This window comes from Globicephala melas, chromosome 10, assembly GCF_963455315.2.
Source record: "Globicephala melas chromosome 10, mGloMel1.2, whole genome shotgun sequence".
Taxonomy (NCBI): Eukaryota; Metazoa; Chordata; class Mammalia; order Artiodactyla; family Delphinidae; genus Globicephala; species Globicephala melas.
Window position 1 is genome coordinate 71,660,532 of NC_083323.1, and position 27,375 is coordinate 71,687,906.

General features: G+C 37.2%; 1 protein-coding gene across 1 annotated transcript in view; it reads left to right on the top strand.

Annotated features, from left to right (window-relative positions):
• Positions 1 to 27,375, top strand: part of SLC2A13 (solute carrier family 2 member 13) — a 430,471-nt gene that overhangs the window by 59,281 nt on the left and 343,815 nt on the right. The window contains exon 2 of the mRNA XM_030835390.2: positions 24,560 to 24,719. Coding sequence (XP_030691250.1) covers positions 24,560 to 24,719 — 160 coding nt within the window. The remainder of the gene's footprint in view (positions 1 to 24,559; positions 24,720 to 27,375) is intronic.

Consider the following 27,375-nt stretch of genomic DNA (forward strand, 5'->3'; position numbering starts at 1 on the left):
GGTCCTCTGCCCATTTTTTAATTGGATTGTTTACTGTTTTTGCTAGTGAGCTGTATGAGTTCTTTATATATTTTGGATATTAACCCCTCATCAGATACATGATTTGCAAGTCCCTTCTCCCATTCAGTAGGTTGCCTTTTCATTTTTGTTGATGGTTTCCTTTGCTATGCAGAAGCTTTTTAGTTTAATGAACTTCCATTTGTTAATTTTTGCTCTTATTGCCTTTGCTTTTGGTGTCAAATCCAAAAAATTATTGCTAAGGCCAATGTGAAGGTTCATACCACCTATGTTTTCTTTTAGGAGTTTTATGGTTTCAGGTCTTACATTCAAGTCTTTAATCTATTTTGAGTTAAGTTTTGTGTATGGTAAGATTCTATGGTAGTTCTATTTTTTTGCATCTTCCTTTCCGGTTTTCCCAACACCATTTACTGAATGAATTTAGCCTTTCCCCATTGTATATTCTCGACTCCATTCTCATAAATTAATTGACCATATATGAGTGGCTTTATTTTTGGATTCTCTGTTCTATTCATTTGGTTTCCACGTGTCTCTTTTTATACCAGTACCCTACTGTTTTGGTTACTGTAGCTTTGTAATAGAGTTTGAAATCAGGGAACCTGATGCCTCCAGCTTTGTTCTTCTTTCTCAAGATTGCTTTTGGTATTTGAGGTCTTTAGTGTTTCCATACAAACTAAAAAGTTATTTGTTTTAGTTCTGTGAAAAATGCCAATTGAATTTTAATGGGAATTGCAGTGAATCTGTAGACTGCTTTGAGTATTTATGGGCATTTTAAAAATATTAATTCTTTAAAAGGTGGATCAAGATGGCAGAGTAGGAGGATATGGAGTTTACCCCCCTCCCCAACACCCCGCAAACAGATAAAAAATACACTTACATGTGGAAAAACTCTCACAGAAAACCAATTGGAAACTGGCAGAAGATCCCATATAGTCAGAGCTGCAAGAATTGGTAGGATAGAAAGAAAATGAAGAGGACAAGACCTGCATCTCTGGGAGGAATCTGTGAAGGAGGCAGGGTCCACCCATGCAAGGCCTCACCCTTGGAACCCCCCCCCCCCTTCCTCCTAGGAGGTCTACCAAGACAGATATAGGAGCTAGAGGGGCCTGGACTCTGCTTATGAGGAGTGCATGCATGCTGGCTTGCTAGCAGTCAGGGTGGAGAGCGACCAGCCCTGATGGCTGCCACCTCATAGCACTTACAAGCCCAAAATGGTCACCAGGCGGGGCTGCTAGTATGCACAGTGGCTAAGTGCTGAGTCTCAAGTGGACAGGCCCTGGGAGAGGAATCAGTCTAGCTGCCCAGAGACAACCCTGAGGGACCTAAGGTGGAGTCTGTGCCTAACCTCAGAGCCCATGCTCAGCATGTGCTTAGTGGGGTCTGGGTCTGCCATTGGAGCCCATTGTAAGCCTGTGCATGGTGGGAGGGTTGGAGGTTGGTCTGGCAATGGTGAACTTTGTTTGCATGCCCACTAGGTGGTGTCACAGAATCACATATTTCTGGTGGACAGCCCCTGGGGAAAAGTATGCAGCGGTTTCTTTCCCTGTGGGAATGCTGTGGTTCCACTCACCTAACACTGAAGCTTGAAGCCACATCGGGGGTGGACAGATCCTGGAAGAGTCCTCCCACAGAGGCAGCCCAGGTCCCATGTTGTAGCACAACCATCTCAATTCCTGCAGTCATGGCACCTCAGGCCCCAGCACCAGCCTAGCACTAGGTCTGAGATGAACACAGCTGAGAAAGGAACATGAACTTGGGCTGCTTCTGGGCAGAACCATGGATGCCTGCAAGGGTAGCGCATAGGTTTGCTGTGACCACACAGGCGGCCTCACTTGCTTCAGTGCTCACCTCCTTTGGGAGACAGCATGCACTTAAGGGCAAGGGAGCCATATCAACCCCAACCCTCAGGGCTTCTACTCCAACAACTCGAGAGCAGATCTCACCCCTGACAGGGCTGGGACAGCCAAGGAACAAAAAGGAGGCTGCACCTAAAATCCAGTGCAGACTCTGGACACCACAACATCAATCACACCCACGCTCAAGGGGATAATGGCCAACACATTCTGAGGAAAGGTATGCCTGGCATCCATGCCAAAAAAAGCCCTTGCACCAAAAATATTGGACTCACACAGTCTACACAGGGATGCTCTCACATAAAAACAACACTTTAAGACCATAGTGGATAACTATGAAAATTAAGTAAAGTGAAAAAGCAGAGGAACTACTCCTAATTAAGAGAACGAGAGAAATTCTGTGAAAGAATAGTGAAACAGATCTCACTAGTCTACTAGACCCCAAGTTCACAAAGGAGGTAATAAAAGTGCTAAAGGAATTAAGAAAGTTTATTGACAGAAATGGGGATCACTGTACAAGGAAGTAGAAACTATAAAGATGAACCAATCAAAAATAGACAACTAAATTGTCAAACAAAAACCAATCTAGAAGCAATGAATAGTGGACTAAGTAATGCAGAAGAATGACTAAGTGATCTGTAAGATAGAATAATGGAAATCGCCCAATCAGAACAGACAGAAAGACAAATGAAAAAAAAAAAAACGAAAGCAACATACGAGATCTATGCGATAATATAAAGTGTGCCAATTTACACATAATAGGGGTTCCAGAGGGAGAAGAGAGAGAAAGGGATTGAAAATGTATTTGAGGAAATTATGGACAAAAATTTCCCAAACCTAAAGACAGAAACAGATATCCAGGTACAAGAAGCGCAGAGGGTCCCAAACAAGATGAACCCAAACAGACCCACACTAAGAAATATCATCAATAAAATGGAAAAAGTTAAAGGTTAAAAGAGGATTCTAAAAGCAGCAACAGAGAAACAAAGAGCCAGTTACAAGGGAACCCCCATAAGACTATCAGCTGATTTCTCTACAGAAAATTTGCAGGCCAGAAGGGAATGTCATGATACATTCAAAGTCCCGAAAGGGAAAAACCTGCAACCTAGGATTCTCTACCCAGCAAGATTATCATTTAGAATAGGAGAGAGAAAGAATTTCACAGAGAAGAAAAAACTGCAAGAATACAGAAATACTTAACCTAACCTAAAGAATTATTGAAAGGTCTTCTCTAAGTAGAAAAGAAGCAAGAATCTATAGGAAAGGGAAAATCACAATAGGAAAGGAAAATACATAAAAGGATTGAAGATCACTTAAATAAGCCAGTACATAATCTGTACATTACAAAAAACAATCCAAAAATTTTGTGAAAGTGATTATGACTAAAATTAACAGCAAAAGGGTAAACATGAAGATTTAAGTAGGACATCAAAATCACAAAATGTAGGGGAGGGGAGTAAAAAGTATAGATCTTTTAGAATGTGTTTGAACTTATATGACTGTAAGTCTAAAGCAAGTAGATATAGTTTGGGTTAACATAATTGAAAACCAGGGTAACCACAAATCAAAAACATACAATAGATACACAAAAACCGAAAAGAAAGGAACTCCACCATAATACAAAAGAAAACCTTCACACCACAAAAGGAAAAGTAAAAAGAAGAAATGAACAAAGAACTACAAAATCAACTGGAAAACAAGGTTTAAAGTGGCAGTAAGTACATACCTATCAATAATTACTTTAAATGTTAATGTAGTAAATGCTCCTATCAAAAGACATAGAGTTGCAGACTGGATAAGAAAAAAAGAACCTACAATACAAGATAGAATACAAGAGCCTAAAAGAGACTCACTTCAGGGCTAAAGACACAAAGTGATTGAAAGTGAGGGGATGGAAAAACATTTTTATGTAAATGGAAATGACAAGAAAGTGAGGGTAGCAATAGTCATATCAGAGAAAATAGACTTTCAAATAAAGTCTGTAACAAAAGACAATGGCATTATACAATGATAAAGGGATCAATACAAGAAGAGGCTATTACACTTGTTAACATATATGCATCCAATGAAAGAGCACCTAAATATAAGAAATACGAACAGACATTAAAGGAGAAATTGACAGGAATACATTAATAGTAGGAAACTTTTTGCACCCCACTCTCATCAATGGAAAGATCTTCCAGACAGAAAATCAATAAGGCAACAGAGATCCTAAGTGACACAATAGACCATTTGGACTTGCTTGACATCTACAGGACACTACATCCAAGAAAAACAGAATACACATTTTTTTCAAGCTCGCATGGAAAATTCTCTAGGTTAGACTGTATACTAGGCCACTAAACAAACTCAACGTATTAATATTTAAGAGGATAGAAATTACTTCAATCATCTTTTCTGACCACAATGGTATGAAACTAGAAATCAACCACAGAAAGAAAAATGGGAAACAAAAGCTATCACATGGAGACTAAACAACATGCTCCTAAAAAAAACAGTGGGTCAATGATGAAATCAAAGTGGAAATCAGAAAATACCTTGAGACAAACAACAATAAAAATACAATCTCAAAATCTATGGGATGTAGCAAAAGTTCTTCTAAGAGGGATGTTTATAGCAATACAGGCCTTCCTTAAGAAACAAGAAAAATCTCAAATGAAAAAACCTAACCTACCACCTAAAAGATTTAGAATGAGAACAAAAAACCCAAAATCAGCAGAAGGAAGGAAATAATAAAGATCAGAGAGGAAATAAGTAAAATAGAGATTAAAATAAATAGAAAAAAATCAATAAGACTAAAAGCCGTTTTTTTGAAAGGATAAACAAAATTGACAAACCTCTGGCTTGGCTCACCAAGAAGAAAAGAGAGAGCACCCAAATAAACAAAATAAGTAATGAAAGAGGAGAATTACAACCAATGCTGTGAAATACAAAATATCAGAAGAAAATATTATGAACAGTTATATGCCAACAATATGGAAAACCTAGAAGAAACGGACAAGTTTCTAGAAACATACAGCCTGCCAAAACTGAAGAAAAGAAGAAACAGATAATTGGAATAGACCAATCACTAGAAGTGGAATAGAATCTGTAACTAACACTCCCTGCAAACAAAAGTCCAGGACCAGACAGCTTCACTGGGGAATTCTACAAAACATATAAAGAAAAACTTATAACTATCCTGTCAAGCTATTCAAAAAAATGGAAGAGAGAACAGTCCCAAATTCATTCTATGAAGTCACCATCATCCTGATACCAAAACCAGACAAATAACACTACAAAAAAAGAAAACTATAGACCAATATCTTTGATGAATATAGATGCAAAAATCCTCAACAAAATATTAGCAAACCAAAAAAAAAAAATCTAGGAATATACTTAATCAAGGAGGTAAAAGACCTATATGCTGAAAACTATAAAACATTGTTCTTTTTAAAAAACTTTTATTTATTTATTTGGCTGCCTTGGGTCTTCATTGCTGCACACAGGCTTTCTGTAGTTGCAGCGCGTGGGGGCTACTCTTCGTTGTGGTGCACGGGCTTCTCATTGTGGTGGCTTCTCTTGTTGTGGAGCATGGGTTATAGATGTGTGGGCTTCAGTAGTTGCAGCACGTGGACTCAGTAGTTGTGGTGCTTGGGCTCAGTAGTTGTGGCTCAAGGGCTCTAGAGCGCAGGCTCAGTAGTTGTGGTGCACAGGTTTAGTTGCTCTGTGGCATGTGGGATCTTCCCAAAGCAGGGATTGAACCCATGTCCCCTGCATTGGCGGGTGGACTCCTGACTGCACTAACAGGGAAGTCCCTAAAACATTGTTAAAGGAAATTGAAGATGATTCAAAGAAATGGCAAGATATTTTTGATTGGAAGAATTAATATTGTTAAAATGGACATACTACCCAAAGCAATCTACAGTTTTATGTGATCCCTGTGAAAATACACATTACATTTTTCACAGAACTAAACAAGTATTCTTAAAATTTATGTGGAACCACAAAAGATCCAGAATTGCCAAAGCAATCCTTAGGAAAAAGCACAAAGCAGGAGGTATAACTCTTCCAGACTTCAGACAATACTACAAGGCTACAATAATCAAAACAGCATGGTATTGGCACAAAAACAGACATATAGATCGGTGAAACAGAATATAGATCCCAGAAATAAACCCACACACCTACAGTCAGTTAATCTACGGCAAAGAAGGCAAGAATATACAATGGAGAAAAGACAGTATCTTCAGCAAGTGGTGTTGGGAAACCTGGACAGCTATGAGTGCTTTAATGAAATTAGAACACTCACTCACACCATATACAAAAATAAACTCAAAAAGTTTCAAAGACCTAAATATAAGACATGACACCATAAAACACCTAGAAGAGAACAGAGACAGAAAATCCTGGCACATAAATCATAGCAGTATTTTCTTGGATAACTCTCCCAAGGCAAAATAAATAAAGGCAAAAATAAACAAATGGGAACTAATTAAATGAAAAGCTTTTTCACAGTGAAGGATACAATCAACAAAACAAAAAAAGACAAAGTATGAAATGGGAGAAAATATTTGCAAATGATGCAACTGACAAAGGGTTAATATTCAAAATAAACTCATACAACTCAATATCAAAAAAAGAATCAATCCTATTAAAATACAGGCAGAGGATCTCAGTAGTAATTTTTTCCAAAGAAGACATACAGATGGCCAACAGGCACATGAAAAGATGTCAACATTACTAATTATTAGAGAAATTCAAGTCAAAACCACAGTGAGGTATCACTGTAGAACCAGAAGGCTATCATCAAAATGTCTACAAATAATAAATGGTGGAGATGATGCTGAAAAAATGGAACCCCTCGTGCACTGTTAGTGGGGATGTAAATTGGTACAGCCACTATGGAGAACAGTATGGAGATTCCTTAAAAACCTAAAAACAGTGTTACCACATGGTCCTGTAATCCCACTCCTGGGCATATATTGGAGAAATCTATAATTCTAAAAGGTAGATGCACTCCAATGTTCATAGCAGCACTATTTACAATAGCCAGTACATGGAAACAACCCAAGTGCCTATCAACAGACAATTGGTTTAAGAAGGAGAGATAAATGGATATATATGTATACACACACATATATGTAGTGGAATATTACGCAGCCATAAAAAGACTGGAATATTGCCATTTGCAGCAACGTGGATAGACTTAACAAATATCATACTAAGTGTAGTTGTTAGAGAAAACAAATAATATATGATTATCACTTATATGTGGGATATAAAGAATAATACAAATGAATCTATGTAGAAAACAAAAACTGACTCACAAACATAGAAAACAAACTTATGGTTATCAAAGAGGTAAGGGAGGGAGGCAGGTAAATTAGCAGTATGGGGTTAATAGATATTAAACTAGTATACTTAAAATAGATAAGCAGCAATGATTTATTGTGTAGCATAGGGAACTATATTGAATTTCTTGTGATAATGTATAATGGAAAATAATCTGAAAATATATATATATATAACTGAATCACTTTGCTGTACACCTGAAACTTACACAATATTGTAAATCAACTATAATTCTCTAAAAACATATTCATCCTTCCAGTCCATGAGCACAGAATATCTTTCCATTTATTTGCATCATCTTCATTTTATTTCATCAGTACTTTATATTTATCAGTGTAGAGCTCTTTCACCTCCCAGGTTAAATTTATTCTTAGGTATTTTATTCTTTTTGATGAAATTTTAAATGAGATTGTTTTCTTAATTGTCTTTCTGATAATTCATTATTAATCTATAGAAATGCAACAGATTTCTGTATATTGATTTTGTATACTGCAGTTTTACTGAATTCATTTATTAGTTCACAGTTTTCTTGGTGGAGTCTTTTAAGGATTTTTTATATATCGTACTGTGTCATTTACAAATAGTGACTGCTTTACTTGTTGCTTTCCAATTTGGATGCCTTTTATTTTTTATTTTATTTTTAATTTTTTACTTCTTTTGCCTAATTGCTGTGGCTAGGAATTCCAATACTATTTTGAATGAAAGTGGAGAGAGGGAGCATCCTTGTCTTGTTCCTGATCTTAGATTTTTTTTTTTTTTCGCTGTGCTGTGCAGCTTATGGGATCTCAGTTCCTCAACCAGGGATTGAACCCAGGCCACGGCAGTGAAAGCCTGGAATCCTAACCAATAGGCCACCAGGGAACGCCCCCGATCTTAGATTAAAAGCTGTCAGCCTTTTATTATTAAGTATGTATTTTGTGGGCTTGTCATATATGGTCTTTATTATGTTGAGGTACGTTTCCTCTATGTTCAGTTTGGAGGGAATTTTTATCATTAATGGCTCTTGAATTTTATCAAAAGTTTTCTGCACGTTTTGAGATGATTATATGATTTGTATCCTTCATTTTGTTAATATGGTGTATCATGTTGATTTGTGGATATTGAACCATCTTTGTATCCCTGGGATAAATCCCACTTGATCATGATGTATGTTCCTTTTTTTTAAATATATAAATTTATTTATTTTTATTCATTTATTTTTGGCTGCATTGGGTCTTCGTTGCTGTGTGCAGGCTTTCTCTAGTTGTGACGAGCAGGGGCTACTCTTCGTTGCAGTGCACAGGCTTCTCATTGCAGTGGCTTCTCTTGTGCAGAGCACAGGCTCTAGGCACATAGGCTTCAGTACTGTGACACGCGGGCTTCAGTAGTTGTGGCTCATGGGCTCCAGAGCACAGGCTCAGCAGTTGTGGCACATGGGCTTAGTTGCTCCGCGGCATGTGGGCTTTTCCTAAACCAGGGCTCAAACCCATGTCCCCTGCATTGGCAGGTGGATTCTTAACCACTGCGCCACCAGGGAAGTCCCTGATCCTTTTAATGTATTGTTGAATTTGGCTTGCTAATGTTTTGTGGAGGTTTTTTGCCTCTATGTTTTTCAGGGATATTAGCCTCTGATTTCAGTGTACATATGTATTTTACTAATACATGTTTATTGTATGTACTTATTACATATATATACTTATGTATATACTTTTTGTAGTATTTTTACATTGTTTTGGTGTCAGGGTAATACTGGGCTTGTAAAATGAATTTGAAGTGTTCCTTCCTCTTCTGTTTTTGTAAGAGTTTGAGAAGGACAGGTATTAATTCTTTCATGTTTGGTAGAATTCACCAGTGAAGCCATCTGGCTATGGTCTTTGTAGGGAGTTTTTAAATTACTGATTCAATCTCATTACCAGTAATCTGTCTCTTCACATTTTCTATTTCTGCATGATCCAGTCTTAGAAGATTGTATGTTTCTAGGAATTTACCAAATTCTTCTGTGTTGTACAGTTTATTGGCATATAATTTTGTGTGGTTTCTTATGATCTGTTTCATTTCTGTGGTATCAGTGGAAAGGTTTTTTCTTTTATTTCTGATTTTATTTATTTGAATAAAAACTAAAAAAAATATTTTTTTCTTGCTTAGTCTAGCTAAAGGTTTGTCAATTTTGTTTATCTTTTTAAAGAATCAGCTGTTGGTTTCATTGATTTTTTTCTGTTGTCTTCTATTTCTGATCTCTGATCTTTGTTATTTCCTTCCATCTACTCTCTTTGGGCTGTGTTTATTCTTTTCCTAGTTCCATTAGGTGTAAGGCTAGGTTGTTATTTAAAATTTTTCTTGTTTTTTGAAGTAGGCATTTATTACTCTGAAATTCCCTCTTAGAAATGCTTTTGCTGAATCCCATAAGTTTTGGTATGTTATATTTTTATTTTTCTTTGTTACAGGTATTTTTTTAGTTCACTTTCGATTTCTTTGTTAACCCGTTGGTTGTTTATTAGTATGTTGTTCAGTCTCTACATATTTGTGACTCTTTCATTTTCCTTTCGTATTTGATTAGTAGTTTCATACCACTTTGGTTGTAAAAGTACTTGATATGATTTCAGTCTCCTTAAATTTGTTTAGATTTGTTTGTGGCCTTACATATGATATGTCATGGAGAATGTTTCATTTGCACTTGAGAAAAATGTGAATTTTGTTGCCTTTTTATGGAATGTTCTGTATGTATCTGTATACCTTGGACTAGGCCATGTAGTCCAAGGTATCCTTTAAGGCCAATATAGTCTTAATGATTTTCTTTCTGGATGTAAGTGGGTTATTAAATTCCTCCAGTATTGTGTTACTGTCTATTACTTCCTTTAGGTGTGTGAATATCGCTTTATATGTTTAGTTGCTCCTTTTTTGGGTGCATAAATATTTACAAATGTGATATTCTCTTGTTGAAATGACCACTTTATCAATATTTAATGTCCTTCTTTATCTTTTATTACAGTCTTTGTTTTAAAATATTTTTTGTGTGATATAAGTATAGTTACCCCAGATTTCTTTTGGTTTCCATTTTCATGGAATGTCTTTTACCATCCTTTCAATTCTAATCTATGTCTGTCCTTACATCTGAAGTGAGTCTCTTATAGGCAGTATAGGTATGAATCTTGCTTTTTTTTTTTTTAATCCATTCAGTCACTCTGTGTCTTTTCATTGGAAACTGTAGTCCATTTCCATTTAAAGTAATTATTGATAGGTGTACTTATTTCCATTTTCTAAATTGTTTTGGCTGTTTTGTACTTCCTGTTTCTTTTTTCTTCTTTTGTTCTCTTTCTTTGTGGTTTGATGACTTTCCTTAGGGGGATGCTTAGATTCCTTTCTCATTATCTTTTGTGTATCAGCTACAGGTTTTTGCTTGGTGGTTACCATGAGCCTTACATATAACAATTTATATTTAGAACAGTCTATTTTATGTGGATGACAACTTAACTTTTAATGCATTCTAAAGCTCTGCATTTTTACTCTCCCTCACACATTTTATTTTTGATGTCACATTTTACATCTCTATATTTTGTATCCCTTACTAATTATTGTAGTTACAGTTATTTTACTACTTTTGTTTTTTAACCTTTATATTCGTTTCATAGGTGATAAATATGCTACCTTTACTGTATAGTTACCTTTACTAGTGAGACTCATACTTTCATATGTTTCTTGTTAACTAATTAGCACCCTTTCTTTTCAGCTTAAAAAGGCCTTTTTAACATTTCTTGTAAGGCCAATTTATTGGTGATGAACTTCTTTTAGCTTTTGCTTATCTGGAAAACTATCTCTCCTTCAATTATGAATGATAACTTCGGCAGTTTGAGAATTCTTTGTTGGAAGTTTTTCTCTTTCATCACTTTGGATATATCATGCCACTCCCTTCTGGCATTCAAAGTTTCTGCTGAAAAATCTGCTGATAGTCTTATGGAGTTTCTCTTACATGTAACAAATTGTTTTTCTCTTGCTGCTTTTAAGATTCTCTTCTTGTCTTTAACTTTTAACATTTTTAATTATAACATGCTGTGTTTTGTGTCTCTTTTGGTTCATCTTATTTGGTAGTCTCTGAGCTTTCTGAATCTGGTTGTCTTTTTTTCGTGAAGTTAGGGAGGTTTTCAGGCATTATTTGTTTAATGAAGTTTTCTGCTCCTTTCTCTCCTCTCCTTCTGGGACTCCTATAATGTGAATGTTAGTTCACATGATGTTGTCTTGTAAGTCCTTTAATTTCATTTTAAAAAATTCTTCCCTCATTTTTCTGCTCTGTCTGGGTGAGTTCCATTGCTCTATCTTCCAACTCGCTGATTCATTCTACTTCATCCAGTCTGCTGTTGAACCCCTCTAGTGTATTTTTCAGTTCAGCTATTGTTTTCCTCATCTCTGTTAGTTCTGTTTGGTACTTTCTGATGTTTTCTGTCTTTGTTGAAATTCTCACTGTGTTCATCCATTGTTTTCCCAAGTTAGGTGAGCAATTTTGTGATCATTACTTTTTAACTCTTTATCAGGTCAATTACTTATGTCCATTTCATTAAGGTTTTTTTTTTTTCTTTTTTTATGAGGTTTTATGTTATTCTCTCTCTGGAAACATATTACTCAGTTTCTTTCTTTTCTTATTTCTTTTCTTTTTTTTTTTTGCTTCACTCTCTGTGTTGGTTTCTGTGTATCAAATGAAGCAACTACGGCTTCCCTGGTGGCGCAGTGGTTGAGAGTCCACCTGCCGATGCAGGGGACATGGGTTCGTGCCCCAGTCCGGGAAGATCCCACATGCCGCTGAGTGGCTGGGCCCATGAGCCATGGCTGCTGAGCCTGCACGTCTGGAGCCTGTGCTCCGCAACGGGAGAGGCCACAACAGTGAGAGGCCCGTGTACCACAAAATAAATAAATAAATAAATGAAGCAACTACCTCTCTCAGTCTTGAATACAGTATTTGTCCTTGTATAGGAGATGAACCTTATTTATCATTCATCCCTGCTGTAGCTCTTGGTTGTTTTTCAAACCTTTGTGATTGTCCAAGCAGCCTATTTTATTTTTAGTAGCTCCTGGTAATTGAGAGTGTGCCAAGACCAGTCAGTGTCCCAAAGGGGAAGATCTCAATCAGCATCTAGATTCAGGTTGATTGGGAGGCAGATGCTCAGGCCATGGCTTTTAAAGAGTGCAAATATATAGTAATGTGGGTCTGCAAGTTTAAGCTCTGAGGGCTCTCTGAGGGTGATCTGGCAGTGTCACCAGGGTAGCAGTCACAAAAATCAGGGCTTCAGACAAGTGTACTAACTCCTTTCTGGGAGATATTGATGAGCTTAGTGAGGCAGAGATAGAGTACAAAAATGTTGTTCCCCATTCTGCTATCCCTGAGCATACCTCCATAGCTTCTAGTTGTGTGCCAAGGCTGAAGCCTGCCCCTCTGGCTGAACCTCCATGACTAGCAAGGAGGCTTCTTTCACAGAAAGACTAGCGGTGTGTTTTAGTCTGCTATCTGTGTTGTGCTCTGGGGTGGTAGCCTGCCAAGTCCTGTCTTTCTGATTGTTTCAGTCATGTGGGACCTAGGAACATAAGCCCTCCTGGCCACCAGAACCAGGTGATCAAGGGGTATCTCGTAGGCAGCAGCCATAAAAACCAAGGCACCAGTCATAAAAACAGGGGAACCAGATATGTATAAGAGCTCCCCTTGGAGAGATTCTGGTACTCTGGTGTGCTGCAGAGGGAGAATGTGAAGTTAGTACCTCCCTCCAAGGTCTCAGGAAAGGTTTACAGTCAGACCTTAGATGTGTGTTTAATTAGAAGCCTACCCCTCATGTTGCTGCTGTGGTGGCACGGTAATAGTCCTCTTTAACAGAAAGATGAGCTCTTGAGTCTGTTGCCTCTTCCTGTGCCCTGGGGGTGGTAGCTGTTTAAGAACTCTTTCTATGTTGGTTACAGTCCTGTGGGACCTGTGAGCTAAGCCCCACTGGCCACCAGAGCCAGGTGTCATAGATGTGTTTGTTCCCTGGCTGCAGCCGCAAAAATCAGGGTGTCGGACTAGTGCATAAGCTCCTTTCTGTAAGATGCTGATGAGCTGGAGTGAGAGAGAAGGAGAGTGCAAAGATTGCATTCACCAGCCTTTGTTCACTGACAGCCCCTCTGTAGGCCCTATAAGTGTGCCAAACCAGAAACCAGCCCCTCAGGCCAAAGCTCCTGGACAGGCAGATAGGCTTATTTCTGAGAAAGATTAGGGTGTGTTTTAGCCTGCTATCTGTGCAGGGCACTGAGAGTGGCCGCCTGCCAAGAACTGTCTCTCCAATTGTTACAATCCCAGGGGACCAAGGGACAAAAGCCCACTGTCCTCCAGAGCCAGGAGCTTCAGGAAATCAAGGGGCATCCCCTGGGTGGCAGCTGCAAAAAACAGGTCATGGGTGAAAACAGGCTCCAGATACGTGTAGAAGTTTCCCTCTGGGAAATACTGGAGCTCTGGAGCATGGCAGAGGGGGAGTACAAAGATGGCACCTGCTGAGGAAAGGAAAACAATGGAAAATAAAAGAAACAAAAGAAAAAGAATAAAGAAAAAGATGGTACCACTGGGTTTAGCAAGGCAGATGACAGTGTGCAAGATGGCACCCACTGGCTGGAGCATAAAAATGGCACCCGGGGGAAAGGGAAAATAAAGTGTTGTGGTGGGGAGATGGTGCCTGCCAGGTTTAGCAAGGCAGAGAGAGAGCAGGACAATGGCGCCCACCAGCCCGCATATCCATAGAGTATCCCAGGAGGCCCCTGCCCCTCAGACCAAAACTTTATTTAAAAGTCGAAAATGAGTCTCTTTCGTAAAAAGTCTGGTCACTTTTCAAAGGGCCGCTTCTCCACTGGGACCTGGGTGGATGCGTCTGTGCACTGGCCTTTTAGGAGCCATTCCTCAGTTCATCCCAGCCTCGTTGGTCTCATGGGTGTGAGTCCTGCTGGTCTTCAAAGCTAGATGTTTTGGGGGCTCATCTCTCAGGTGCCCATCTTAAAAGTTGGAGTGCTGGATGTAGTTTGCCTCTCATTTGCCTGATGTGAAGCAGTTGCTCTGCCAGTGTTTAGGGTTTTTTTCAGAGGAAATTGTTCCATAAATAGCTGTAGATTTGGTGTGTCTGTGAGAAGAGGTGAGTTCAGAGTCTTCTTAGGTTGCCATCTTGAACTGGAACTTCTGCTTTCCGTTCTTGGAGAACATCTCAAATTGATGTTCCACACTGGTTCAAATTTCACACGTATTTATCTCTATTATTTACTGCCTCCAATATGGTGTTTACTTATGTAATTATTTATATATTCTGCTATTAAATTTTTAGCATTCTTGCAACCCTTCTGTACCCTACCCATTTCCCTGTTTAATTCTATTCTGTTGTCTTTTTACTTAAACCAATTCCCTCCACCTGGCTCTCTTCCTGCATTTTAGGTAAGGCCCAAGGCCCAACCCCATATTGAAGAACAGCTTAAACAGTTTTTGAAGGGTGTGTTCATTTATTATTTTGCTACTTTAATATTTTCTTTAATAGTTCCTTCTATTTTACTCCTCAACCCTTTATATCTATTGGATGAATATTTCTATAGGTAACTTCTAGCCCTGAGCTTATCTTACTCTGTATATATTTCTTAAGTATTTTATCTGTTCCTACAGCGATTCACAGACTTTTAGCTCCCGTTTAGGTCCACATTGTTGTTGTCCTTAGATGTCACTTAGAGCTAAATATGACAAAGCACCACTTACGTTGCTGTCTGCTAAATTCACTGCCTTGATGAAAAGGTATTGATTTCTTATTAACCTTTGTGCATTCCATTTGTCAGGTGTAAAAGCATACTGCTTCTGCTTTTGCAGCATTTCGTACAGCTGTCTTTCTCTTATAACCTCGAAACTCTATTGTAAGAAATTTCTTACATATCTAGTAATTTCTATATTTGCTCTCTCTCTCCATAAAGAAATGTTTTCCTTCTCTGTTATTTTCCTTCCTTGGTTACATCTATGTGTTCCAGGAACACTTCTTTTTTCACCTTACCTGAATGCTGGAATGTTATACTGTTACTTAAAATGATTTTGTACTCTAAGGGTGCTAAACCAGTATCAAGAGTGTTGTATATGGCTACACAGGGATGTGTTTTGTTTGGCTGTTTTCATTGGCCTATAGTGTATTGTACCTTAGTTGTTATGTAAGCAGCTTTCTACCTTATATCTTACGCTCAGTCAGCTTCTATATTTATGGTACCTGCCTAGCTTATGTAAGAAGTTTGAAACTCCTTAATGGAAAAGAATAGTTAGAATGAAAATATTTGCAGTATAATGGGTTAAAGTTACCTTTAAAGACTTATGGAAAAAACACTGCAAGTTATAACCAAATTTTAATAGTGGTTATCTACGGATGGTGTGCTTAAAGGGGATTTTTAATTACCTTACTTCTTACTTGTAGTTCCAAATTTTCCCTAATAAATAATATATTTAGTATAAAACCAATCTATTAAGACTAACTTAAAAGGATATGGTTTTGTGTATGTATCCCATAGTATTAAGCGACAACCGTTAAGCCCAGGTCTGTACTTGACACGTAGACCAATTATAGTTCAGAAGGTACATGAGATACGAACATTCCATTAAAGGGCTTGTAGTCCTGCTTTGAGAAACAATGTGATACAGGCTCTACTGAGATGTTACCAGTAAAAAAGGACATTGGCAGATCAATAGAATATTCTCAAGTAATAAAAAAGGAAGGGGGCATTTAGGTTGTGAGAGACTTTACTGAGTTGAAATGATCGTGATATGTTTGTAATGCCTCGTTAGGAGGTTTTTAATGCTGTAGAACATGAACTTTGGTAGTTATCCCCATAGATAGAATCTTTCTCATAACCTGGCTCTTCTGTTACAGGCACTTGGTGTTGTATATATTTTCATCACTTTGCGGCTTACTGCTCTTTGAAGTTGCCCAGCAGTTTTTTTGTGCCTTAAGCCTTATTTTTCAGAAAAGAAACAAAAACAAAAACTGGATTCTAAGGTGTTAATAATCTGGTAAATGTAGATACTTGATTATTTAGAAGAATGCAGACATACCAGTCCTGGGCAGGACAGCCGAACTGAAACAACTACAGTGAGGGATACTGTTTGTTTGGACAGATTATTTTTATTTAAATTTTTTTCTTTAGAGATCATAGAGCAATAATTTACAAAATGAAATTAGGACCTCATAATCATTCTTGTTCAAGAAGCATTATTATTAAAAGCACATGAAGGTAGCTTCATGTGCTTCTAAGAAGCTAATTTGTTGCTGCCTGGCTTATCATGCTGAGAGGCTGCTGTGATTCATGGGAATTTACCCATCGCAACAGGATTTTCTAATGCTATTTGGTTATGAAATTATTTATACTTCTGACTCAGGGCTTTAAAAGGGCTTCCAGCAGATTCTGAAAGCCAACTTTTGAGCTCAAGAGCATTTTGTGCCATTTATGGTGAATCAGTATGGCGCCATTTATGGTGAATCAGCTTGGCAGTATGAGAATGGTTGAATTGGGTTGCGCTGTAGTACCTGAGGTACAGTGTTCTGGTGAGGCGCCTCAAGCTAAACATGATAATGAGTTTTCATTGATGTAGACCTCTTTATTTTCTTAGAAATCAAACTTTTAAAAAATATTCAGAAACAATACCAACACAGGTTTTTGTGGTTGTATTTACTCTAATAAGCTATTATCAAGAACTTGTACCACTACATTCTTTATGTTAATTTCAATTCATGAGTTTAGTATGGATAATTAAGAATTTGTTCTTTCTTTATGAGATATTTATTTTATTTAATTAGTGATTTGAATAGGGCAGCAATCAAAAACGCTTTATAGAATACTCCTAAACTTTAAATATCATTAATTACATCCATTTGTGAAGCACTTATGCTTAATTTGCAGGATCTCATACAATATTACTTAACTGTCCTTCATAAGAATAGTGAGCTTTGTTGTTTCCCCAAAGTGGAAAGGAGATTTTGGGGTGACATAGCCTTAATGTTGAAGGTTTTTCCAGAGTAGACATCATGTTTAGAAATCCACAAATGATGACTTGCCAGGTGGTTTTATTGACAGCAAAGTGAGTTAACAGGGCCTGTGCTTAACATTTGCATATTGGACAAATGTGAGTAGTGAACATGAAGCCTTCTACTACTCTTCCTGATCATTGGCATTCTTTTATAGTTCTCCGTTTTCATAAGGCAGTTTTATGAAAGGAGACTTTAAACTTGTCTAGCTTGAAATTATACAGTAAATCACATTCAGTTCTCATTTTTCTTACTAATTCATCTGAGCTCTTTAACATGACACCTGCTGGCAGTAAGTCACATAGCAGGTAGTAGGAGCAGGGAAGAGATCAGACTCTTCTGCCCTTCGAAGTTCATACGTGCTCACTAAGGTAATAGGGCCAAAAATAAAATGTTCCTGAGAAATTTCCAAAGGGTCACATTTGAAACAGAGGCATGGCAGTCCATCTTCCAGTGACACATTACAAAGATTAGGGGATGTGAGTCTATGAGATCCACTTTGATGTTAACTTGCTATGGGACTTTATGAAACCTTCTTATTGTCTGCCTCTGAGGCTGGGGTTCTTTACCTTTCCTAAGGGGATAGTGAATGATACCTGTCCCACCTACCTACTGAAAGGATGACCTTACATGAAATACAAAATGGTAACATAAAAAGATTGTAGAAAATAATGTAGTATTCAAGGGTAAGGTAGATGCTTGCTGGTCACTTCTTTTCTTTCTTCCTTCTTAAATATTGGAATTTTTCAGGACTCAGTTCTAGGCATTCTTCTCGGGTTCCATTTCTGGGAAATCTCATCCTTCCCATGGTTTCCGCTATATGTACCATCCACACAGAACCATCTTTTGAGCTCCAGGTATTTGTATAACTCCCAGACTCCACTGGGCCCAGTCCAGTCTCAGTTTGGAATTGCATTTAAAGAAATACAGTCCAGCAACTAAAAGTAATTAAATAGTAATACTACTCCTTACTTGAGTCTCGAAGAATATAATAGCATGGAGGTTATAATTCAGCAATATTTCAAAAAATCTTTTATCCACTCCCGCCCCCACTCCAACCTCAGTCAGTCCCTGTGTTATGGGCTCCCATTTTTCCATACTGAGCCTGAAACTCTCACTCACAACTCCCTGCAGTCTGTTTTCATTTGAACTTCTCACAAACCAGATCTTTGGCCCATGTTTTCTTCATCCTTTTTTGCCTAGCATTATAACAGCCCCAGAACTAGGCGACAAACACCAGATTCTCGCTTGAGGATGAGAGAGGAAGGAAAGGTTAGTTAGTTTGGCAAAGGCTCCTATTTGGGTAGGAGAAAAGAGGAGGCTGGGAACATTTACATGTAAATAATCTATATTCCCAGCGTACTTGTGGAGTGTTCTACTTATTCTCTACTTGTATATTTCACAGAGCACCTCTGACTCAGCCTGTCTAAAACTTGACCTTACTATCTTCCACACAAATTTGCTTCTCCTCTAATATCTTCATGCAAAGTATCTATCGTGCTTCTAGTTGCTTATTCCGGACATCTGAACGTCATCCTCAAATTTTTCCTCTCCTTCACAGTTCCATTCACGTTCTCTTCAGCCTCGATACTGAATACATACTTCTAGAGTCTCTCCATTTTACTCCATATCTACTGCTGCCACTGAACTCCTTATTCCCCAGCAATCCGTTTTCCATACTCCAACCAGAAGGATCCTTTAAAAACATGAATCTGATCATGCCTTTTCCTCCTTTACACTGTTCAAAGGTTTCTGAGTACCAAGCCCTTAATAATGGCCTCTAAGATCCTGTATACTCTGGTTGGTCTCTGCTTATGTCTCTAAAAATAGTCCCTTCCTCAACAGGATGCATTTCTTCCTGCCTCAAGGCCTTTGTCTAAGCTCGTCTGGTTGTCTAAAGTATCTTTCACCCTCCTCACCCTCCACCCTGCCCCCCAACCTCCTCATCCAAGGTTTCTCTGACTCCTCAGGCTGGGCCCAGTCCCTTTGGTGAGACCCATTGCTCTTGAAATCGAATTACTTGTTCCCACATATTTTGCACAATAGATCCTAAGCTCCACGAGGGATGAAGTGCTCTCTCCTGTAGCACTTCATCCCTCGTGGTTAGCACAGTGCCCAGCTCAGATCAAGTATTAGTTGAGCACTTGCTCATTAAAGGATACTTCTTCCATGATTTGGGCTTTGTCTGTCTCTCATCTCCATACATATTCTGCTTCACACTCTATTTACCCCTAAGAAAATTGATTTCATATTTTTTAAGCCCGTGCTCTTCTTTGCAGAATTGTCTTCCCAGTCCTTCCTAGCTACCACTTAATCATTGTCAGCACCTCAAAATAGAAACCAATGTGTAGCTGCACTGTGTCCCTTACCATGGTATTTTGAAATTATTTGATTTCATGGTTTTGTGAGTAGGGCTGTATGTGGCTTCCTTTATAGCAGGGGCAGTGTTTTTGTTTACTTCTCATCTTGATAATCCCAGCACCTAACAAGGTCACACTGAATCAAAAAAGTTGGCATACTCATAAGTAGAGGTATTGTAATAATAAAAATAACTGCTGACATTATTGATTATTTTCTGTGTGCTAGGCACAATTTTAAGTTCTTTCACGCTACTAACTTATTGAATCATCTCAACTCCTATGAAGGAGTTACTTTTATTCTTCCAATTTATAAATGAACTAGAGACCCAGAAAGGTTAAATAAGTTGTCCAGACTTAGCCAGATGGTAAGTGGCAAGGCTGGAATTTAAACCCACTGTTTCCGGAGCCTACCCACCTCTGTGGGACAGTCACTGTACTCATAGTGCTTTCAAAATTGAGTTCTGGAATCTTTGATTCAAATTCTGTTTCTACTTACCTGTATGACCTGGGGTAAGGTCCTTCTCTGTAAAGTGGGGATAATTATATGTCCTTTATAGGGATGTTCTGACGATTAAATAAAATAATCAGTCCATCTGTAATATCTAATGGGATGTAGGCAGTTGTAACAGCATTAAGTCAGTGTGAGCACTTGGACAGATCTTTTGGGATTCTTTCCAACTCTAAATCCAGTGAGTTTTTATAGTTTTTTAGTCTTTTCCATTTGCCATTTACTTTTCAATGTTCTGGTATTTATTTTTAATAATCAACATTTATAAGGGCCTGAGGACATCTCTGCGTTTGCTATCAAGTGAAATCTAAGGGCTTTGTGAAAAGCTTGTGCTGCCTAAAACTACCGTGCTGATTTCCCATGCTCAAGTCCCCTGCTAGGTGGCTGAGTAAAAATCTCTGGCTAAAGAGAGCAGCTGTTACAGCCAGACCAAAGCAGAAAAAGAAATCTAATCAGTTACTGTTACCTGATTTTGAAAGTTCATTGAGATGTTCTAATCATAAAAGAACTAAAAAGAATATACAGTTAACAGGTCAACATTTGCAGCTAATGTTTCCTCTTTCCAAGTTAAATAAAAGTCGATTTAGAGTGGTCTGTGCTATTAAATTGATTAGCAGTCAGATGGAAACTTTCAGCAGTTTAGGTGATGATTCATTTATAACGACTATTCATAGTTTGTCTACTAATATTTGCTTATTATTTTATGAAACTCATAAAATCATATGATTTTTTTCACCATCACCATATACCGACAAGCCCTACAGTAGCAAATAACATTGGTAGAAAATACAGAGTATATAGTTCTGAGACTTAATGGTCTGACTTGTGTGCAAACTCAATAAATGCTTACCAGTAGTTTTACAACAATACAGTGAATATTCCAGTAGTAGATATATGTACTATTTAAATAAATCTTCTTGATCTGTTTATTTGTTCTACCTTTGAACAAAGCAAACAAATATATAGCAAAAAAATATTTAAAATAGATGAAATTGGAGATGATTGTGGCATCAGGAAGGAATTTAGTTCACAGAATAAATACCATGGAGTCCAAAACACTTGGTAGAGGTGTGCCTCTCTAACTTCTACATAAAAAGGGAGATAAAAGATGGCTATGTGATTTATAGTGCCCATAAACAAACAGAAGTCAGTTATTGAGAAACACAACTATTGCAGCTGCTGAGACTAGAGAGGAGTTTCTCCTTTGTCGGAATGTGGTAAATGGTAAATGGCAACTTTTCAGCCCTTGTACAGAAAACACAGCCACAGGATTTCTTAGTGCTGATACCTTCAATAGCAGCAGGCTATTTTTAAATTTTATTTTATTATTATTATTTTTTGCGGTACGCAGGCCTCTCACTGTTGTGGCCTCTCGCATTGTGGAGCACAGGCTCCGGACGCGCAGGCTCAGCGGCCGTGGCTCACGGACCCAGCCGCTCCATGGCATGTGGGATCTTCCCGGACCGGGGCACGAACCCGCGTCCCCTGCATCGGCAGGCGGACTCTCAACCACTGCGCCACCAGGGAAGCCCAGCAGCAGGCTATTTTTTGACATCGTAAAGATCAATTCATTAAAAACAATTTTACATGGGTCTATTATGCAACCCATTGATGTTCTTGCTTAAACTGGGTATCTGTTTATAGTATCTACAAATATAAAAAGATTTAATTACTTTAGATAATCCTTTTTTTCACTATGCTTTTGCTGACTGTTGATTAGATGTTAGATTTATGTTAAATAACCAGACATATCTGGAAATTGGAAGTGCCACTGGGAAGTGAGCTAGATATGGCCAGCAGGGCAAAGATTTTCTCTTAAGAAATAATTTAGGATTGGCTCAAAGTTGTATACCATACAACTGTAGTTTTTTAAATATGTGGTGAGCATCAGGATCACTTGTAGGATTTTTAAAAGACAGGCTCATCTCCCACCTCTGTAGTTTTCTACTTAATAGATTTGGGTGGGTGAGGTGAATGCATCTGCATTTTATTTTATTTTTATTTATTTATTTACTTATTTATTTTTAAAACATCTTTATTGGAGTATAATTGCTTTACAATGGTGTGTTACTTTCTGCTGCATAACAAAGTGAATCAGCTATCCGTATACATATATCCCCATATCTCCTCCCTCTTGCGTCTCCCTCCTTCCAACCCTCCCTATCCCACCCATCTAGGTGGACGCAAAGCACCGAGTTGATCTCCCTGTGCTATTCAGCTGCTTCCCACTAGCGATCTATTTTACATTTCTATATAATTTGTAGTGCATATATGTCCATGCCACTCTCTCTCTTCCTCCCAGCTTACCCTTCCCTCTCCCCATGTCCTCAAGTCCATTCTCTATGTCTATGTCTTTATTCCTGTTCTGCCCCTAGCTTCTTCAGAACGATTTTTTTTTTAGATTCCATATATATGTGTTAGCATATGGTATTTGTTTTCTCTTTCTGACTTACTTCATTCTGTATAACAGTCTCTAGGTCCATCCACCTCACTACAAATAACTCAATTTCATTTCTTTTTATTGCTGAGTAATATTCCATTTTATATATGTGCCACATCTTCTTTATCCATTCATCTGTTGATGGACACTTAGGTTGCTTCCACTATTGTAAATAGTGCTGCAATGAACATTATGCTAAATGACTCTTTTTCAGTTATGATTTTCTCAGGTCATATGCCCGGTAGTGCGATTGCTGGGTCGTATGCTAGTTCTATTTTTAGTTTTTTAAGGAACCTGCATACTGTTCTCCATAGTGGCTGTATCAATTTACATTCCCACCAACAGTGCAAAAGGGTTCCCTTTTCGCCACACCCTCTCCAGCATTTATTGTTTGTAGAGTTTTTGATGATGGCCATTCTGACTGGTGTGAGGTGATACCTCATTGTAGTTTTGATTGGCATTTCTCTAATGATTAGTGATGTTGAGCATCCTTTCATGTGTTTGTTGGCAATCTCTATGTCTTCTTTGGAGAAATGCCTATTTAGGTCTTCTGCCCATTTTTGGATTGGGGTGTTTGTTTTTTTGATATTGAGCTGCATGAGCTGCTTGTATATTTTGGAGATTAACCCTTTGTTACTTGCTTCATTTGCAAATATTTTCTCCCATTCTGAGGGTTGTCATTTCATCTTGTTTACAGTTTCCTTTGCTGTGCAAAAGCTTTTAAGTTTCATTAGGTCCCATTTGTTTATTTTCGTTTTCATTTCCATTTCTCTAGGAGGTGGGTCAAAAAGGATCTTGCTATGATTTATGTCATAGAGTGTTCTGTCTATGTTTTCCTCTAAGAGTTTCATAGTGTCTGGCCTTACATTTAGGTCTTTAATCCATTTCGAGTTTACTTTTGTGTATGGTGTTAAGGAGTGTTCTAATTTCATTCTTTTACATGTAGCTGTCCAGTTTTCCCAGCACCACTTATTGAAGAGGCTGTCTTTTCTCCATTTTATACTCTTGCCTCCTTTATCAAAGATAAGATGACCATATGTGCGTGGGTTTATCTCTGGGCTTTCTGTCTTGTTCCATTGATCTATATTTCTGTTTTTGTGCCAGTACCATACTGCCTTGATTACTGTAGCTTTGTAGTATAGTCTGAAGTCAGGGAGCCTGAATCCACCAGCTCCGTTTTTCTTTCTCAAGATTACTTTGGCCATTTGGGGTCTTTTGTGTTTCCATACAAATTGTGAATTTTCTTTGTTCTAGTTCTGAGAAAAATGCCATTGGTAGTTTGATAGGGATTGCATTGAATCTGTAGCATCTTCATTTTTTAAAAAAGACACACACGTGATTCTAGTGATCCGTGAAGTTTGAGAATTGCCACCATAGATTATGCTGTATTAATTTTATATAGAAAAAAGTTTAAAGCGTATATAACCAAATACACGTTATCCACAAAACCATCTGTTTTATGGTTAAGATCATCTGTTTTTGAAGACTGTAAATTCCCAAGTTACTATCCATTGTAAGCTGTTTCTGAAATGTACATCTAGCCAGTTGAGTAAGGTGATTTAATGTATAGACATCTAATTAGTAAACCAATTACGAGTTTTGGTGTGTCTACTGGAAATGATGACTTTGAATAGTTAATATGTATTTTGGGATAATTTTTTATTCTCACCATTGTCTGATTACATTTCCATATGGACCAACAATATTTCAATAATTATATTCTATCTAGAGAGCATTTTCCTATTTTTAGTTTTCAAAAAGTTATAAAGCATACTGACATGCATTCTAAAGTTATCTGAGATCTCTAGGGGTACTTTCGTTTGTAGGCTTTCAAGTGATAATATGAAAAATGATACTCAGAGATTGGTATCTCACATCTTAACAGAATCTTTAAATATGTGGTAAACCTTTGTTTAAAGTAGAAAACTAAGCCCGTATATGTGTGTGTATGTCTTAATCTGTCTTAATATCTATGACAACAGAAATCTTGGATAAATGTCTAATGTTTACTTTTTATTGTTCCTTTATAGGCATTGCTTCTATGACAGTGCCAGTGTACATCGCTGAGGTCTCACCCCCCAATTTAAGAGGTCGATTAGTCACCATTAATACCCTCTTCATCACGGGAGGGCAGTTCTTTGCAAGTGTTGTCGATGGAGCCTTCAGTTATCTCCAGAAAGATGGATGGAGGTCTGTAAATAGTTCTTATATTTAATTTTCAAATAAATTATGAGTATTTAGGGGATGGAAAAAACTTGAGAAATGATAGAAAAAATATAGGGTATTTTGTATCATTATAGCTAATTTATATGATGGCGTTCAGCAAAATTGAAAGTGGACAAGAAGCTGATATTTATTTTAATGATAGACAAGGAACCTACCATTAAGAATTGATATTTACAGGGTGTTTTAGCATTTAGGTGACGTTGCTCACACTGTGTGTAATATTTTGCAATATTTGTTTAAAAATGAATGCAGCAATAAATATGCATGGAGTTTTTGAATTGTATCAGTGATTGACAAGCTGTTTATGAGCTATAGATATAACTAACATCCTTTTGGAATTTAGGTAGCTACGTTCTAATCTGAATGAAAGAAAACTCAGTCTTTAAAGGTACAGGTTTAGTTATATAAAAAGATGTTATATATGTAAAACTTAAAATACACAAATTATTTATGATCATTATTTGGCTTACTTTGAATCAAAAGAGATGAGAAAAATGTTTTGAAAACTGCTTTAAAATATTTTCAAACCTCATATTGTAAAACAAACTGATCTTATATTAAAGCTTAAAGATACTATGGGCTCTGGATTTTGATATACTTCATGGTATTCAAAACAACAGATGCATGTAACCCTTCCAGGGTTTTAAATTTTAATAAAATTTCCCTATACTCTCTGTATAGGTGCTGGAGAGAAAATATTCCACAAGACAGACTCTGGTGTGTTAGCATGGTGCTTAAACTATTGAAGTTAGTTCTTAACAGCTGAAGAAAAAGGGTTTGCTGCTATGTGGATGTAGGGAAGTAAACTTACATATGTAAGCAGCACAATAAATCGAAGCTATTGAAGACTTAGGCTGATGAAGTTTTGTTAAAAGTCATGTGAGAAAACTCACTGAAGGCAGTTAGGGTGTATGTTTGTCAGGACCATTAAAGGGAGGACACATTTCTTTAAAATATTAGCTGTGTCTGCATATGTTGCTAAACCACTTTCTACCTCTGAAGGAATGAATCTCCGAAAAAGTGAGAAATTACTGAAAAATTGAAGAGGCAAGAACTTCATCTTTCTTTTCCACTCTGTAGAAGAACAGAAAGTGGGAGATGATAGCTTGTTACCAACGTAATCTGATATTTTGTGTTTTTACTGGAAGCTCAATGGAAGTCAGTTAATCTTTCAGCCCCACATAGCTTTAAGATCTAAATTATCTATTTACATTTTGTTAAGGAATTTTATTAATGTAACCAATATAGAAATATATATCTGCTTTTATTAAAAATCCATTTTTAAATGAAAACATATAAATTACATGAGTCATGTTTTTAATCCAAGTATCACAATTTATTTTTATGTATTTATTTTATTAATTGTAAAAATTAAGCAATTTATTTAAACTAAAAAAAGAGTTTACCCATTTCCCCCATCCCCCACCCACCACGTCTGGAAACCCCTAGTCTGTTCTCTGTATATATGAGCTTGGGTTTTTATTTATTTGCTTTTTTATTTTGCTTTTTTTTCTTAGATTTCACATATAAGAAAGCTCATACAGTGTGTGTTTTTATCTGTCTTATTTCATGTAGCATAGTGCCCTCGAGGTCCATCCATGTTGCACATGGCAAGATTTCACTCTTTTTTATGACTGAATAATATTCCATTGTGTGTATATATGCCACATTTTCTGTATCAATTCATCCATCAATGTTGGACAATTAGGTTGTTTCCAAATCTTGGCTATTGTAAATAATGCTGCAGTGAACATGGGAATACAGATATACGTATCTTTTTGAATTAGTGTTTTCATTTTCTTCAGATAAATATGTAGAAGTAAAATTGCTGGACCTTACGGTAGTTCTATTTTTAATTTTTTGAGCAACCTCCATACTGTTTTCCACAGTGGCTGCACCATTTTACAATCCCACCAACAATGCACAAGGGTTCCCTTTTCTCTACATCCTTACCAACATTTGTTATCTCTTGTTTTTTTGATGATAGCCATCCTAACAGGTGTGAGGTGATATCTCATTGTGGTTTTGATTTGCATTTTCTTGATGATTAGTGATTTTGAGCATCTTTTCATGTACCTGTTGGCCATCTGAATGTCTTCTTTGGAAAAAATGTCTATTCAGATGCTCTGCTCATTTTTAAATCAGATTGTTTGCATTTTTGCTATTGAGTTTATATGAAATCTTTATATATTTTGGATATTAACCCCTTATCAAATATGTGATTTGCAAATTTTTTCTCCCATTCAGTAGGTTGCCTTTTCATTTTGTTGATGGTTTCCTTTGTTGTGCAAAAGCTTTTTAGTATGATATAGTCCCACTTATTTATTTTTGCTTTTGTTGATTTTACTTTTGCTCTCAGAGTCAAAATTTATCTCCAAGACCTATCTCAAGGAGTTTACTGCCTATGTTTTCTTCTAGGAGTGTTATGATTTCAGGTCTTCTGTTCAAGTTTTTAATTCATTTTGAGTTAATTTTGTGTATGGTATAAGATTTATTCTTTTGCTTGTGGCTGTCCAGTTTTCCCAACACCACTTAAATATAGCAATATAGGTACCTTTTCTCAGTACTGGGTTAGGAAAGAAAGAAAGATACAGTAGTGAAAATAAGTTATGAATGTAGT